The sequence below is a fragment of the Sapajus apella genome, unplaced genomic scaffold (genome assembly GCF_009761245.1).
Source record: "Sapajus apella isolate SASKATOON/1434 unplaced genomic scaffold, GSC_monkey_1.0 scaffold2, whole genome shotgun sequence".
Classification (NCBI taxonomy): Eukaryota; Metazoa; Chordata; class Mammalia; order Primates; family Cebidae; genus Sapajus; species Sapajus apella.
Genome location: NW_022436942.1, coordinates 29,550,421 through 29,569,016, shown reverse-complemented (window position 1 = coordinate 29,569,016; position 18,596 = coordinate 29,550,421). Strand labels below are relative to the sequence as shown.

The 18,596-nt window shown below is 34.3% G+C and overlaps 1 protein-coding gene across 9 annotated transcripts in view; it reads right to left on the bottom strand.

The window, feature by feature from the left end:
- CNOT2 (CCR4-NOT transcription complex subunit 2) overlaps positions 1–18,596 on the bottom strand; it is a 108,817-nt gene that overhangs the window by 14,449 nt on the left and 75,772 nt on the right. For all 9 annotated transcript variants that reach the window (XM_032295580.1, XM_032295637.1, XM_032295605.1 and 6 more), the window contains 7 exons: positions 11,811–11,958; positions 10,911–11,093; positions 8,556–8,635; positions 5,946–6,071; positions 4,001–4,125; positions 2,950–3,070; positions 2,697–2,853 (listed from right to left, as the gene is read on the bottom strand). In XM_032295580.1, the coding sequence (XP_032151471.1) occupies positions 2,697–2,853; positions 2,950–3,070; positions 4,001–4,125; positions 5,946–6,071; positions 8,556–8,635; positions 10,911–11,093; positions 11,811–11,958 (940 nt within the window). The remainder of the gene's footprint in view (positions 1–2,696; positions 2,854–2,949; positions 3,071–4,000; positions 4,126–5,945; positions 6,072–8,555; positions 8,636–10,910; positions 11,094–11,810; positions 11,959–18,596) is intronic.

Genomic DNA, 18,596 nt, shown 5'->3' with positions numbered 1-18,596 from the left:
AAAAAAAAAAAAAAAAAAAAAAAAAAAAAAAGAAAAGAAAAAGAAAGATTTGGGGATTTTAATCATAATGAAACCACAAACTCTTACTGGGTACTAAGCAGAGGAGTAAGTTATTTAAAAAGGATTGAATTGGCTGCTATATGAAGAGAATGTATGGGCAGGGGTATAAGAATAATCAGGGACATCCAGTGACTGGCTAATGGAGTATTCAGGTAAGAGAATGATTCAAACGAGTGTGGTAGCAGTTAAAAGTAGTGAGCTGGCTGGGCGCGGTGCCTCACACCTGTAATCCCAGCACTTTGGGAGGCCAAGGCGGGCAGATCATGAAGTCAAGAGATCAAGACCATCCTGGCCATGGTGAAGCCCCGTCTCTACTAAAAATACAAAAATTAGCCGGGCATGGTGGCATGTGCCTGTGGTGCCAGCTACTCAGGAGGATGAGGCAGAAGAATCACTTGAACTCAGGAGGCGGAGGTTGCAGTGAATCGACATTGCGCCACTGCACTCCAGCCTGGCGACAGTCTCAAAAAAAAAAGTAGTGAGTTTTGATCAGATTCTTATATATTTTGGGAAAAGACTATTATGGGGTATAAAAGAAAGAGGAGTTAAGAATAATGTCAAGCTTCTGGAACTACAGAGTTACCACTGACAGATTGGAAAGGCTGCAGACAGAACAGGTTGGGACACGATCATTTAAGAAATATTTAATTGGCAATTGAATGTAGAAATCTCAAACTCAGAAGTATGGAATGGAAATCTATGTTTGGAATTCCTCAATATATATATAAGACGAGAAAAGACTAGAAAAGATCATCAAGGATGTAAATATAGAGAAGAGGAATGACACAAAGAGGTCAAGAAGAAAAGGAAGAGGTAGCAGCAAAGGAAACTGAAAAAGACCAACCAGTGAGGATCAGGTAAGAATGGTGCTCTCAAATTCAAGTACAAGTGAGGATTAGGTAAGAATGGTGCTCTCAAATTCAAGTACAAGAATGTGTATCAAGGGGCAAGAGATCCTCCAAGTGACCACTGAATTTAATAGCATGGAAGCTATTTGGTAACCTTGATAAAAGCAGCTTTAATGTAAGTGGCAGGGACAAAATCCTGACTGAAATGGGCTTACCAGAGAATGGAAGAAGACCAAATTGAAGAAATGGAGATGACTCTTTGAAAAGTTTTGCTTCAAAAGGAAATCAAGAAATAAGAAAGTAACTTACAGAGGAGGTTGGATCAAAGGAAGATTTTCTTTTAAGACGGGAGAAGTAACAGTGTATTTCTATGTTGAGGAAAATGACCTGACAAAGTGTGAAAATCTGTTAGAGTCATGTTTCTGAGTTTTCAACAGAAGTTTTAAGTAGAACACATGGGTCGATTATGGTAATAGGGTGGAAGACAAGAATAACGTAGATGCAGATGGCTGTAGGTAGTTAGATTTGGTGGTTGGACTGTGGTAAATGTGCTCTTCTGATTGCTTCCATCTTTCTTAGTACAGTAGAAGTGAAAAGCAAGATCATCATTTGATAGTAAGAACAAGGAGAAAAAGTATTAGGAGGTGCAGAAGTATACAATAGTTGCATAAGAGAGCAAAAGAGTAAATGGACTAAGCATGCAAGGTGTAATAATCCCTGGTATAATTAAGAGCCTACTTTTCACGTTCCTGGGCATGAATATAAAGAAAGACTAGGCAGTAATGTCATGTGTTTTTCTCTAGCAGGAGTCCGTAGCTACACAATGGGATACACACGCCAGGAATGAAATAGGCATTAACAAACAGTATTGTCGATTTTGCCATCCAAGTATAACAACACGAGAAAATGGCAAAGTAGCTATGGGATATGCAAATGAATAATTATGACTGACCACAGAATTTCTTGGGTAAGAAGGGAGATGATCACAGAGGAAGGGGGAAGAGGGAGAGGGATATGGAAGAACAGTTAAAACACAGAAGAATTCATAGATTGAAGGTCCCAATGGAGTCAAATGATTATAGAAGTCACAGTACTAGAATAAGAGAAATAGAAAATAGAAAGTGGAAGTCAGAAAGCACAAGAGGACAGATTTTAAAATTGAGAGATTACAGTTACTAATAATGACTAGGTCAAAAGGATAACTAAAGGAGTTGTTGAAGTATACTACAAGACAGAAATTCCTGGAGGAAAGAAATTCAGAGCTGAGATTTTAGGACACACACACACACAAACTGCCAAATTATAAAAGGAATACTGCAGAGTGACAGTGACCTAAGAGCTAATATGAGAGGAAATGACCCAGAGAATCAGTAGATTACAGTAAGTAGCAGTAGGTGAGATAACTTGATGATGTGATATTACAAACTGGAAGTCTCGGCCGGGCACGGTGGCTCACGCCTGTAATCCCAGCACTTTGGGAGGCCAAGGCAGGCAGATTATGAGGTCAAGAGATTGAGACCATCCTGGCCAACATGGTGAAACCCCATCTCTACTAAAAATTAAAAAAAAATTAGCCAGGTATGGTGGTGTGTGCCTGTAGTACCAGCTACTCTGGAGGCTGAGGCAGGAGAATTGCTTGAAACCAGAAAATGCAAGTTGTAGTGAGCCAGAATTGCACCACTGCACTCCAGCCTGGCGATAGAGTAAGACTCTCTCCAAAACAAAAAAAAACTGGAGGTCTGAAGGGAGGTATTACATACAGACATGGAAATACAGAAAAAAACTTACTCAGGAGAATTCAGATTGAGGCCTAATGTTGTTAAGTCACTTCCTAATGCAAGATGTACCATTCCTGGGTCTGTCTCTGCTGCCCTGATAAATGTTAACAGGCCAATCATTCCAAATTGGTCCGTCACCATCCCTTGAGGAATGTTAGTAACCCGACCTAGGAAGGAAAAACACAGTTGCTTTTATTTTTGAGGAAAAGTTAAAAAAAAAAAAAGCATTCTGTAATATCTTTGACATATTTCTAGAGTCCCACCATCAGGTAACACCTGGATCCCTTTTTTCTGCTGGTTATTATTTTGTGTTGTTGAACTTTTATCTCCAGGGAATTTGGGTCCATCTGTACTTGAAGTTGTCTTGCCAGATGTATTCAAATTCTAGCATGAAAAAAATTAAATGTGACATTAAAATTTGTTAAGTATACAAATTCAAATTCATATATTAATACCTTGCTATTCATTCTTTATTACATTTAAATCTGTAGTAAATTATTACCTGTTTTTCAAGTTCTATAGAAAATTGTTTCCATCATTGTTCCATGGTATACAAATAAATCCTATATCATCCACATTTGAGTATTTAAAGAAAAAGAAATCAAGGGAAAATGTTCTTATTTATCTCAGATCTTCAGTCACAGAAAAAAAAAATCTATCTTTTTCTCAGATCTTTATGCTTTGGGATACACTTGAAGTTACACTCCTCAATGCTTTCATGTTAAAAGAGAAACTAAATATAGTACATTACCTAAAATCACCAAAGCTACCTCCAAGATAAATCAGAACATATAAGCTTTAAAACTTTATACTTAATTCTTACCAAACAATCTTCTTTATCAATTATTTTAATAATATATAAACTCCCATCACACACAAAGAAAAGCTATTTTCAGTGAAATGTGGAAGAAATAAACATATCTGTTAAGTCAGAAAGAAGAAGCTGAGTTGGTTGAATCAACACAGGTATAAAAATGTGTATAAATTCTTCAAGGAGAAAACTTACTCAAGAAAAACACAGCTCCTTAGAAGGCTATATTATCAAACTTCATGGGATCCAGCTGACAGGGACTACAATAAAAGTCTAAATTAACTCTGAGAAGTTCAACAGAAATTTGCAAACCTATATGAAATAGGAAAAAAATAGGCTATCTTCTAAGTTATAAAGCTTTTCCACATTCTTCAGAAGTTAGATTATTACAGATATCAAGATAAAACAGTTGTGTAATAGTATTTAGTAAGTAACTGTTAATATAAGAGAAATCTGAAGGGAAAAAACTACATCACTCACATACACAATTCTCAGTTACTTACAGATTTACTGTCATCATTACTTGATGTTGGATCTTTATAGCTGGAGCCTGGTAATGCTGGAAAATCTTCATTGTGTATTGAGAAATCCTGGGATTGTTCATTTGCTGGTTTTGTTACCATTCCAACTATGTAATGAAAATAATCCGGAGAATTGCAATTGATATTTATGATATTTTGCTACAGATTATAAAGTTAACTTTCCTCATGTTAAGACACCAAAAGGTTTTTTTTTTTTTTAAATGCTATGAAAGCATATTTCAAAAATTAGTATCCAGGGTAACAATGATGAACTAAATTTTCATTTACTGATTAATAAGTCAACATACAAAATAATACAAGGGAAATCAATGGTAATCCTGTAAATCTAATGTCATACATAGGTGCTTAAAAATATAATTTGATATTGGAATAATTGTTAACAATTTTGGTTTAAAAGCTCATTTTATTTAAATATTTGACTAGATATTATAAATACCAGGTTAACTGTCAAATACAAATGAACAAAATAAAATTTACAAGAATATGTCAGTATTCTACTAGAAAGTGACTTACAGAGTGAGCAAATTGCAATCAATTATAAAACAACTCCATATTATTTCAGATTTTCTTGGACTCCATGTTATAGATGTAAAACATGCAAGAACTGGGAAATAATCCTCCCACTATACTTGGCATTAGTCAGGCCCTTATTGGAGAACAATATCCAGTTTTGGGCTCCACAATTCAAGAACGATATGGAGAAACTAGAGATGGTCCAAGGAGAGCAACGGGAATGATTAAAGGGATGAAAAAATGGACCTATGAGGAAAGGTTAAAAACATTAGAGTCTGAACTGAGAATCAAGTAGCTAGGTACTCAACTTCCAGGGCAGATCATTTTTTGTTATTTTGGGGACACTAATTTGGAAACTTTCGAATATAAACAATAAATTTTTCCCTTCTTCATATATTGTTACTTGTATTCCTATCTGAATGGCACAGATATCCTTCTTGGTTGAAAATGTGATCAAATTCTATCTTAGAATAACTGATAAACCGATTCTTCTAAATTCACTGTTTCGTTACTGGTCTCTATCAGGTTTTCCCAAAAGAAAAAAAAATATGTGATAAAAATAGTATAGCTACATTGCTGTCATAGAATTTTGTCTAAATTGTTTTATTGTTATTGCATATGTTTCCCCTCCTTTATTTCTGTTTATCCTTGATTAGCCAAATCTCTTATCAGAGATGGTGAAAAGAGTGATGAAGAATATTAATGGAGACCAAGAGTTTGCATAGGCTATACATGACCCACGAGAAGTGGTTTTCAAAAGGGGCAATTATTTTTCCCCCAGAGGACATCTGTCAATGTCTGAAAATATTGTTGTCTGTCACAATAGGGGTTGTGGGGGATAGAAACAGAGGGTGCTACTGGCATCTTGTAGGCTGAGGCCAGGAATGGTGCTTAACATGCTATATAAACACAATAGCCCCCCAACATCTCCTCTCTACAAAGAATTACCTGGCCCAAATGTCAATAGTGTGGAGGCTGAGAAACCCTGGCTCAGAAAAACATCTTCAATGTAGTCAGTCATTATTAATCACCAGGAATATATTCTTTTGAAAAATGTGTGATCAATTAACAAGAGAAAAGGCAGACCAAAAAATAAATCACTTAAGGTAAACTATGACAGGGATAACAGAAGAAAATAACTTCTGAATACCAATGAGGAGTTCCTCTTGGGTTTCTGTACAAAGTTTTCCCATTTAACTTTGCTACCATGGTATTCTGGGAAGAAAAATCACTTTTAATATATCAATTCTGAAAAAAATTAGACTAACCTAATTAGAAAATGCAAACATATATGTGTACACATACAAGCATATGTATATGTACATGTAAATGCATGTGTGTGGGCATACACAATGGCAACTTCCCATTGGCCATCATTAAAAAGCTTAATTACCATAAGGAGCTCTTCCAGCCAAGGGGTTTATTAATGGAGTTGGGTTACCACTTCCTTCCCTTCTGTTTCGGTCTGCTAATGCTGGGAAATCTGAAAGGTCCAATCCTGTCACATTTTCACTTCCATCTAAATAATAAGAAAGAACATTGGTTATTGATTCTACAAATATTTTTTAAGAGATTATAAAAACCAACTATAATATAATTCAAAATGACTGCGTTCTTCCTAAATAATGCACGGCACTGTACTAGGTGTACACTGGTGCTCAAAAGACAGTGCAGGCTGAATTCATGTCAAAGAATTTCATGAACAATTTAGCAAAGCAATATGCAATCAGCATAATAAAAACCCCAAATCCTAGAGATATAACAAAGAGAATAAAAAGTATGTATTTCCCCAGTGGAATATGGTAACCTAAAATTATAGCTTGTTAGCTAACAAGAGGGCGATTGTTACTGTACAACTGGTCCTTTCATTATGCTCAGATGGAAGTTGTATCTAGAATGCATGAAGCTTCAGTTACACACAAAAGGTAACAATGATAGTACCTCCTGCAAATGGCCAGAAAGATAGCTAAGGCACAGGCAGTGAAGCAGAAGCCCTGAGGACTTCCACCTGCATGTGATTGCTTTCATATATGAACGTGTGTGTTTTGAGGGTGGGGTACAAGCAAGGTGGCAGTAGGGTTCATTCTCATATACAGTAAATGGGTAGGAAATATAGAAATATGATACAAAGCCCAGAAGTTTTTATTACCTATTACACAGTAGGCGCTCAATAAATATATACAAAATAAATTAAATGTATTTTAGTTCATTTTAATTAAAACAATCAGCCGGCTTCCTTTATAAATTAAAATTTAACTTGTCTACTTTGTCTATTTTAAACACCTCAGTTTCTTAACTTTTTAGTATTCTTATAACCTTGCATTCTTAATTTTTGAAGAAAATTTTCTACCTTCCTTTTAGCCTGCGCTATAGCTTTTCTTTAATTTTTGTTTCACCATTTTCAATTTATTTTGCCATTTCCCAATTAATTTTTAGTTTTCTCCAAATCTCACAATGGAAAGAATCTCAAACAGCAACTGTTATTTCAAGATTACTTCGCCGACAGAAAAACAACAGACACCATTAATCTATTAACATTCAAAGACAGGTGACAATTTCAAATTACAAGGGTAAAGGACAAATTATTCTTTCCTACTGTTTACAAAAACTGCAGTTTATAAATTTGTTTCTGCAGTTTAAGAATTTAAAAAAAAAATCACTTGAATGACTATAAAAAATTTATATCCTGTTTCTATACAATTTCTTAAATTCTTTGATTATAAATCAATTATACATTTTGAATATATATTAACTTTTAATACATATCTTTAGGTCCTCCAAGATGGAATTTTCCTAGCATAAAATATGCTTAGTGAAAATAGAATTTAAAAAATAATTCTCAAGTTTTATAGCACTGTTTAAAACCATAATGCAGAATGTAAGATGGCACTGGCAGACATCTTTACTTTTACTTTGTGTCACATTTAGGAAAAAAACTGCAATTAAATTATGATATGCAGATGCAACCTGATTTCAAAGACATTAAAGTATGAAGAAATGTACATTTTAGAAACAATGGAATATAATATTTCATACTGTATCTTGAACACAAGCTACCATATACAAATGCTAAAATTTTATATATAAATGCTAAAATTTGGTTTATCAAAGCTTTTAATCTTCTGTGATTAATCTATGCTGCTGAGCATACATTAACATTTAGAAATTAAAAGCTCATAGCTACAAATGACATTTCCTTATTAAATCTTCTCTCGCCTCTACATACGCTCCATTTCAGTGAGCAAATCTTTTACCTTCCACTTCCTTTACATTTAATTCTCTCCCAATAATGCTGTTCATTTTTGCTCCTATGATCATAACATCCTTTATTTCCTTTGTCAGGAAAGGGTCTGTAGGGTGGAGAGGGTAAAACCTAAAGCAAAATAGCAACAAAGCTTCCTGTTCTCTTCTATCTGAAGCAGTTGATAAAAGAAATAAACCAAAAGACTGCAGGAATTGTTTTACTAGCAAAATCAGAGTTGGTTTTCCATGTAACTAAATTTTATACATAAAACTGGATCAATAATTCATAAAGGTTAAATGCCAAAATTAGTATTATTAAAACTAAGAAAAAATACAAGTGATCCATACAATTTTAAAGGTTCTCTTCAATCTGAATCTCTATAGCCAGAATGTCATATCACCCAACCTAGTCTAAGCTATAGTTCTCACAGTGGCAGGACTGAGGATAGCAAAAGCTTTGAAGCAAAAGATTTTGAGGCATAAATACGAACTAAGTTAATGCGCAGGCTCTCTCTAGGTGTTAATAATTCTGATGTTATAACAGAAATTACTGTTACCCTGCCAAGTAAAAAAATATATATTTACATATCTCTCAACTATTCACTGTATTAAATCCTATTCCTATTTCTCACTGAATTAAAATCTACCATCTAACACAATAAAAAATCCTACAGTATTTAAAGACCAGTATGTTGAATTGCTTTATATTTCATAAATCTATCATATTTTTTGTAGGGTACTAGCTCCAGAATAAGCTTACCTGTTCCATTAAAAATGTTACTTGATAAGGAGTTATTCATTCCAAATGCCTGATTCCTGTTCATTCCAAATCCAGACATACTGGGTACATAGAAAATAGTTTTAGATATACAGTAAGAACACTAACTTTCAGATGAAAAAAAACAAAAGTGTATATTTTTGGTCTCCTCATATAAAATAACAATGTTTCAAAACCAATACTAATATTATTTTGCTGAGTCTATTATCTTTACTTGAAAACTTCTCTAAAGCCCTTCCATGAACAAATGAGAACCAGAACATTTTAAGCAGATTAGTTAAAAAACAAAAACTCAAGAATTTATATATGAACCTTGAGAAAAACAGATTCAGGACACCATTTTGTGAACTTGAAAAGCCAACTTACTGGATAGCTGAATTACCTAACCTAAAAAATATACAGGTTAGTGTTAAGGTTATTCTTGCTAAACAGCTGTTTTTCTTTTTTACTGGTAAAGCTTGAAACTGTTGCTTTTCATAACAGATCTTCTCTCATATAGTGTCCTTCTTTCCTAACTAGAATATAAAATCCTTATGGACAGAGGAGTTTATGTCATATTCCTACCATGTCAAAGTCCTCTCTGTGTCCTCTGCCCTTTAGTGTTCAGGAAGACATAATAGATACTCAATAAATATGTAGTTAACCTGAACTGAATGGTGCTTTTTAAAATTGAATTCAATGTTCAAAAATACATCATTCTTATCTACATTTTACCTTTCATACACTTAAACGAAAACAGTCTATACTGTCCCAAATTTTGAATTTAACGCACAACTGTATTTTGCAAATAGTTACAAATGCCTGCCTTCCTTTTTTGTACAAGACTAAGCATGTGAAGAAAAAAAACAAATGAGGCTGAACCTAGAGCAAGGCCAAATAATTAAGAGTGTCAATAGGAATTGTTAATGTAGATTCAACAATGAAACCACATGTTTTTCATGTCAAATATTCTTCCAATAAAAGGCACTTAGTGTATCACTGTTATAAGCAGGGTTAATCTGTTTGAAGATGACAGGGTTCATTGGGTTTTGACTAAATCTATAAAACTATAGCAAAACAATTTTTTGATAAAACACGCAGCTGACAAAACAACAAACACTCTAGAGAAGAGCCAGAAAGTCAATGGAAATTTTTGTTTAATAGCATATTAGAATTGCTGATGCTATTACAGGTACCATCAAACATGGAATAAGTGCTCAGAGATGAAAACATTTTATAATAAATACAATTTGTCAATAGTAGAAATAAGCAGGGTTTTAGAGATCCATGTTACATTGACAATTTAAGCAAAGTATATTTTAGTAACAAAATGTGAAAAATATGGAAAGGTAAAAATTGATATATACATTCAATGCCCAATATTATGAGAATGTACAAAGATATGATAAAGATAAAAGGTTAGAAAGCTATCAAGGAGATGAGAATTTTGAAAACCTTTCACTTTGATAACCCTTCACAAATAACTTTAAAAGAGCAATACAATTATAAATATCTAAATAAAAGCAAAAACTGGAGTTTATGGAATAAAGATTAAACAGTAAATGTGCTAAACCTATTTTAATTCAGATTTTAGTAGATGGAAGAAAATGAATCAAATAGGTATGATGATAACAACTAGATCAAGGTCATTTTTGTCCCTACATTTCTCCATTTAAAAATACATATATACATGTAGGCAATTAAGCTTAAATACTACTTTTGCAAGAAAGTCTTATATTTCAGACATAATTCTCATACAAACAGCTTGAAAAATCCTAAAAAAATGAGTAACTCTTCTTATTTGCAAAGTATATGCAACAGACAGTGCAAAAAGAACTAAAGAAGTACAAAAACCCAAGCTTTTGTTTTGAATCCCTAAACATCACACTGTTTTCAAATACTATAGATGTGATCTTAAAAGTCTTTGGTTGGTAAGTCTCCAAAGCACAAAACCAAATCTTACTTAAAAAGGTATTCAAAGTATAACTAAAGCAAAGTAGTAATAGTCAAACACATCTCCAGTTCTATTCATAAGCCTAGAACTCTTACCACACAGGTAATCAACTCATTTTATAAAGAAAGAACATATCAACTAAACTTTGCCTGGTGGCGATCCAAGAACAATCCTTTTCTAACAACAACAACAACAACAACAAAAAGTTTTAATGTGCTTTCCAAAATCAAACTGATTTTCAAGAAAATGTATCACTTTGTCATGGGTAATCTTTGGACATAAATGCATGATGAAACACACTTATTAGAGAGAAGCCACACCTCAAGAACAAAGTGAAAATATGAAAAGGCAAATCCGAGGATACCCAGAAAGACAATTATACACATTATCAATAAACATCTTACCTGTTCACAGTAAAAGGCTGTCGAGAAGGCTGCTGCTTTGGCATACATATTATGCTTGGCGAGCTTCTGTTGGGGCTACCTAACCCTGAACTGCTCATGCTATTTGTCCTGCTAGGAATTCCAATGCCCTGACCAACCTGGGAGTGGTTCATCATATTCCTAGGATTCATAGGCAAAATACCCCTGAAAAAGAAGTCCATTATACTAAATAAGCTCTCTATAATCACTCATTAAAATTCTCTATAAATAATCAATTGGTCCTATCCTAGAATCTCAAACATGCTTTCAAATTGCAGTTCTAATTTTTATTAATTCTTTAGTCATTCTAGCTCTTTGAAAAGAAAAATCAAAGTAAACAAACAAGAAAGGGCAAATTATAGTGCAACTGATATAAGGTGGTATCTAAGATGAGAGAACTATTGGTGTGACTATGACATAAAATATAAATGTACTTCACACACATATTTAGCATAATTTCATTTCAAAGGCATATCATTCTATCCTTTGCATATTAAATGCAAAGTCTATGTCACCTGTTTTACTTTATGGTCATTAGAGCAATAGATGTGCGGTGAGCAATGATCACAAATATCTGGTGAGGAATTTTAAATTGCACATATTCTTTTCAGGAAGATAGGTGCCTTTTGAAAAAGCTCCCCAGGAAGTGACTGACCCTTGATATCCACCCCACTGACAACCAGTATACGAGCTTTAGTATAAAAACCACGTGTACTATACTTAACAATTTGCACAGAAATAAAATGAACATAGGTATTTTCTTCCTCAGTGAAAGGCACTGAACCAGAAAATCAAATAATTAATTACCTTATTAAAAAGTTAAAAGTTTGCTTACTCTACCAAGACACATTTTGGAAAATATTCTGGTCCATCAATAAATACCTGCTTGGAGATGGAGGCGTGTGAAGTGACATTGTTGGTACCCCTGTTGTTGGCGTGACGTGGCTCGGTAACTGAGTGCCTTGTGATAAGCTGCGATTTAACTGAGGGGTATTGTTGCTCATCCCCCTCATTGGAAGGCCTAGTGCACCTAATAAAAAAATTCAGAAGAAGGAAATTCATTGCCATCAGGAATGAAATTGTTATCCATCTTCTGGAGTTGGCAATTTAAGACACTTTTAATGACCTAGCATAATACGCAAATTCTAAATGGATATATTCGATTCACTCCAAATAAGCTCTGATTTTAACAAAAAATATGTTCTGGTCTGAAATTTAATATTATGAATAGGTATTTCTTTCATATTCCTATATTTTTTCATATTTTGATTTCATTATAAAGTATGTCAATGACTAACAAGTTACAATATTATGAATGGATATTGATCTAAAATTTCTTAAAGGCCTATTTGCACATATGTACATTTTTATATAAAAGAGGCCATTATGAAATTTTACAATCATGTGTTTTTATCTCTTTATTCATAACTGATGTATACAGAAAGGTACTTAACCCCGCTTTGCTGAAGTAGCTTTAATTTTATATGATCCTTTAAAAATACATTTTAGAAAAAGCCACTTTACTATTTATACATAATTCTCAACGTTACCATTTTTACAAACCCGACAAAATGCCAGCAATGGTTAAAAAAACTCAAACTGACGTAGCTATAAAAGACAAAATTTTAAAATATTTAAAAAGATGTCAAAATATAATGGCTCTGTATTTATCTAGTACCCCTGGAGCCAGATTCAGGGATGGGCTATACATTATGATAGGTTTATTTATTTATTTTTAAAGACTACTGACAGTTTTACCATTCAGATATAAAACAAAACAAAAATAACCACTTTGGATAAACTTATTTTTAAAATGTATATTTCCTTTTTATTCAGATCATAGGAAATATATTTAATAACTGACAATTATCATAAACAGCTAATGTTCTATGTTTATTTTTTCTCCTTTGTTTCAAAGTCAAGAAGTACAGCTATCACTTATGCTGTCATATCTGTCTACGAATGCCTCCTCCTTTCCTCCATCTTCCTGACCCATGCTTTTTAGAGCTATTTCTAGTCTGCTTCATCAACCAAACTTATTCTGAACTGGAGATTAAATAAAATTGATAAGATAGAGTGAGAGCTAATCAGCGAATAGACAACTTCAGTGCTAGGGATTTAAGGTGATTTTATCTTTTGGCATAATAATGTTTCACCTTCTAACCTAGGGATAGCAGTGGTTAGCAAAGATCTCACTGATCGATATCTTGAATTTGACAGCCGGTATTCTCAGCTTGTAGCCTAACTGCCTCTCCACGGAATGAATCCCATCAATATAATTCAATATACCTAATATATTTTATATATATACTTTTCACTCAGCTTCCATGAAGACCCAAGCTTGGTTGTGCATTTCTGTAAGGCACTTGAAGGGAACTGGCCTAGATTACATGTACACTGTTATATATGTCTGTAGTCACTCTAAGTTTTTTGACTATGAGAATACCACTACCTGTAGCCACTTTCTCTGAATCTGGGACAAAATAAGGCAGAATAAGAGATTAAAAATCAGCCTGCTTAAAATTTCTTCAGAAGAAATCAGTCTTTTCCCTCCCTAAAGCACACCATTTTTCTCTGAAGCTTTCTATGTGTATTCATAACAAGCCACCAACATGATACTTTTCACATTATTCATTCAACAAACATTTTTTTTTTTTTTTTGAGACAGAGTTTCGCTCTTGTTACCCAGGCTGGAGTGCAATGGCGTGATCTCGGCTCACCGCAACCTCCGCCTCCTGGGTTCAGGCAATTCTCCTGCCTCAGCCTCCTAAGTAGCTGGGATTACAGGCACGCGCCACCTTGCCCAGCTAATTTTTTGTAGTTTTAGTAGAGACGGGGTTGCACCATGTTGACCAGGATGGTCTCGATCTCTTGACCTCGTGATCCACCCGCCTCGGCCTCCCAAAGTGCTGGGATTATAGGCGTGAGCCACCGTGCCCGGCCTCAACAAACATTTAATGAATGCCTACTATACAACAAGCACTGTGCTAGCTGCTGGGGATACAGCAGTGAACACAATAGAAAAGGCCCCTACCCTGAGGGAGCTTACATCCATCCTACTCCCTAAACATGCTGTCTTGAAGTCAGCTAGAGCTGCAATTTTCCTCAGGAATGTGTTTCCCACAGTTATTGAACACCAAGATATGTCATACAATTTTAGAGCTGGAAGGGATCTTAAAGATCACCTAGTTCAACGTTCCCATTTTACAGACAGGTAAGGAACCTTAGCCTGATGAGTTAACTGAGTTCTCCATGGCAACACAAAGAACTAGGACTAGAATTTAGATCTCTTAGCTCCTAATGTACTTTAATAGCAGCACTACTGGAGCCCAACACAATTCTGTCAACTCTCGATTGGCACCCCTGTGAGTCCATACTAATTGCAACACCTCTAACATATTTTCCCCCTGCTTTCTTTTTCCCTTTTGAATATGTTTCCCTTGATCTTTTTGCTAATGTTCACGTCTTGCTCTCTTCCCTCCCATTTTCTTTCTCTCTCTTCTTCATACCTATCAATTTTCTTTCTTCTTTTCCTTTTCCTTTACTTTTTCACCCTCTCTACACATTCACCACCATAAACATATACTTTCTAAAAATCAAGTGCCCTTCTGGACCCCTTTTAATAATCATTAAGCCCTACAAAAGGCTCACTGAAATCTGACTCCTTCAAGTCTCCACATACATGTGTTACTCTATGCTGTATCATACAAATTTATAATTTCAGAAATATTTTAGAGATTGGAAGTTATCTGAACACTGGCAAAAAAAAAAAAAAAAAAAAACTGGAGAAGAAAACAAGAATGGTAAGGCTATTTGGTCAATTACGGATTGGCATCCTTGAACTGATTTATAGTGCTAAAACTGGACAGACACTGTATGGAATAAAGTAACTTACTTTCAATGTTTAAGTTTAGCTTTCTAAAATTAATCTTCACAAAAACAGCTAATAAATTCAAAAAGTCTAAGTATCATTTTGTTGAAGTAGTATAAAAAGATCCAAAAAGAGTACATCAAATTGGATCATGAACCCCTGAATACTTAATTACTGAGTACTTTAAATTTATTTGAAAAATTAAAACATAAAGAATTAATGGCATTGGATAGGTAAATATAAAGATTTGCTTTTAGGAAACTAAATATACTAAGTCACTAACTTTGAGATGCTTGAGTCAAACTATCACAACTAAATAGGGTCGGGGAAAAAAATCCAATGTCTCGTATAATTAGAAACAATCACAAAAAGCATCTCTAAAATACTATGCCAAGAATAAAACATACAGCTGAAAAAAAGGAAAAAAAAAGAAAAATGGAAAGAACTCAAAGAGTTTTTCTTGTCATAAAAAAACGAAAACAGGTAAAAATGTAAATATGTATAAATGAGTTTGTGTATGAGCAGGTGACTGGGAGGACAGTAAAATTAAAATTTCTTGGGCATTTATCAACAAAGTAGATAGTACTTCATCTCACTTCCTTCTTATAGTCATCTTATAAAGAAAGTTATCCCCTTTTTACAAAGAATAAAAAACTTTAAAGTTTAAAAGGTTATAATTCTGAGTCAAATTTTTCTTTCAATCTAATGATAGTAACGAATAGTACAATATTAGGAAGGCTATATCAACACATTCTAAATAGTTTCCTACCTCTTATCTGGCAGGGTGCTAAACAGTCAAATAAAACAAATCTTTATTGATAATTTTTTCAGAAACACTTACAGAATATGATCTAAGAAATTATTCCATTATTTCCACTGCACAAACTGATTAAGAGCATCTCCCTTCAACACTTATGGCAAAATATGTCATCCCTGATTGAATCTTTTGCTAGAGATAAACAATACTAATGTTATATGAAAAAATAAAATCACAGCAACCAAATCCCTGAATACTCATACTTAAATGAAGTCCCCTAAAATCTTTACGGGGGCAGGAGAGACTAGTCCTTAATTGATGCCTTAAAGTGTCCCCTTTTCCATCTGCAAAGCAGCCAGCTTCCTCTAGAAACTCATTGGCACGCCCATACTAAAACGGACAGCAGTTCTAAATGGTGCTTTATCTCAATGGCTTCTTACCTTCAACCTGTCTTGCATTTACCTGGCTAATCATCTCTATAAATTTATTTCCTTAAGCAATTTCCTTCATTAAATTCAAAGGATTTTAGAATAGAAAAGACTCCAGAGATTACCCAAGTAGGTTACAAATAAAGAACTCACACTAAGGCATTAAGTGACTTGCTCAAGATCACAAGTAATGAGGCATAAAGATAATGATGCAATTTATTGACTCCTGTTTCAATGCCTTTTTGCGACCAATATAATTTTCCACTTTTTAATGGTAGTTAATAATGTACGCATCATTCAGGGAACTTTAATTTCTGGGTCTCCTTTCAATTGTGATTGTTATTTTGGGCTATCATGGCAGTGGCATTTTTAAATTCCACAGGTGTATCTATGGGTGCAGTCAGGGTTGAGAACCACTGTTCTATAGTATTAAAATTCTGTTAAGACGCAAAGATGTTTTCTAACCTTAACTGAAATTTTACTGTTTACATACTACATATCTGATTTATAATCTTCTTTCTTCTTTCCCTATTCCTTTCCTCAAATCTGTCCTTTACTACTCCTATCTATCTCCTTATTAAGAATACTTTCACTCTTCTTGTTCTGGAAATACAAAAGACTACTAAAAAATAAGTAAATAAATGCTATGACCAAGGTGTTTACATGCAGGAGATATAAAGTGTTTGAGTGCTTGTTGGAGGGACCACACTAACTCAGACTTACGAATAGAGTGGGTCTGGGACCAGAAAAAGTTTCCTGGAGGAGACAGAAGACAGTATATGAATTAAACCTGATGTATGAGACTTAGCCAGGTATTTGGTGGTGGCAGTTGTGGGGAGTCAAGTGGTATAAATATTACAATAGTTCAGTCTGAGAGAATCACAAGATGTATGAAAATGAGGACAAGTTATATACCTGGAGGAAGAGCAGGCTTTGCCTTCTTGGTGCTAAGAAAGTATGAGACAAGAAACATGGATGGAGTTAAGTGGCTTCAACACCTATGAGAAGTTGCTGCTGTGCTTGAATAAGCTGAGACTGGCTGGATCTTTAGAGGCGTGCCACAGAATCTTTACGTGTGGAACAGCTATGTGGATCTCCCAAGGACACTCTACTTGTCCTCAATCTAAATTTCTGTTCTAAATTAGTGGCACTCATTCACAAAGGTTTGCAGGTCTGAAACCTTAGAAATCATTCTTGGTCTCTTTTTTTCACTCCTACATCATCAAGTCCCATTAGCTTTATCTACAAAATATCCCAAATCTGACCACTTCTCAACACCTCCAGTAGTCCAAGTCATCCTATTATTTTTTGCCTGGATTTCTGCAGTAGTAGTAACATTCTCTCTCTCTCTCCATAAAAACAGGAAATGTGTTATTTGCCATATTCTTACTTGTACCTTGGAATAATACCTCATTCATTGTAGGCATCCAATAAATACATAATTATTAGAATGAATAAATTCTATCACAATGTCTTAGTTCAACAGACTCTTGGCATCTGCGGATTTAACAATGGTAGTTTCTACTATGTACAATGGCTTTCTAGGGTCATGGCATTCAGGTTTAAAAGAAACTGATGTTTTCAGCTCATGTTTACATGGTTTCTCTTACAAAGTAATATAATCCTGGCTCTACTACTTACTATTCTGTGTAACTTTTAGCAAATTCCTTAACCTCTACAGAGCTGTTGAGAAGGTTTAACGAGTTAATTCACATAAATACTTAAAATAGCATCTGACATACAGTAAATAATTCTCAATAAATATTAGCTCTGTGTGTGTGTGTGTGTGTGTGTGTGTGACATAACTATGCAAAGAAAGCCAACAGGTGATACCAAAAGTGAAGATAAAATGAGATAGTCTAATGAAGTGATAGTTTTCACCAGGAAACAGATGTTTTATGAAGGAAAATATTCTATAGCTCTGTTCTTGAACTTGGAAGGTAGCAATGATTTGAGATAAATCTCTCAGAAATGTGAAGATTGTACTTATTGCTGAAATTAATGTAACAGCCTAACAGGTTTCCCGCCCTGATAAAGTATGCCATTCCTAAATCTATCCCATGCTGTGGATGTTATTCTCATTGCTAAAACAACTTTACTCACAGTCTGTTCAATGCTAATCTCAAATATAATCTCATCAGAAAAGTCTTTTCTTGATCATTTTTCAAGATAGGTGATTACTCCTGCCTTTGAAATATCCAAATAGTCTACAGGCGTACCATCCTGAATGTGCCCTATTTCAAATGAAATACCCAAATAACCCTGAACTTCTTACTCTACTATGTAGTAAAATCACTTGTGTACTTATCCTATTAGACTGCACCTTGTTCATCATGCATTCAACATTTACTGAGTGCTTGTCATGTGCAGAGTACTGAGGATACAAAGGCAATGAAGACATGCAATAAATAATGCAGCAACATCACAGCAGTAGGTACACTATGCAGAGATGGCATAAATGAGGATGATCTCTTCTACCACACCACACATCTGCAGTATCTAGCATGGCACAACATGTACAGTAGGGACCCAATAAGTATCTGTTAACTTTAATTCCTACTTTTTGAAGCTTTTCCATACCACTATAGCTTACTTTTTTGTTGTTGTTGTTG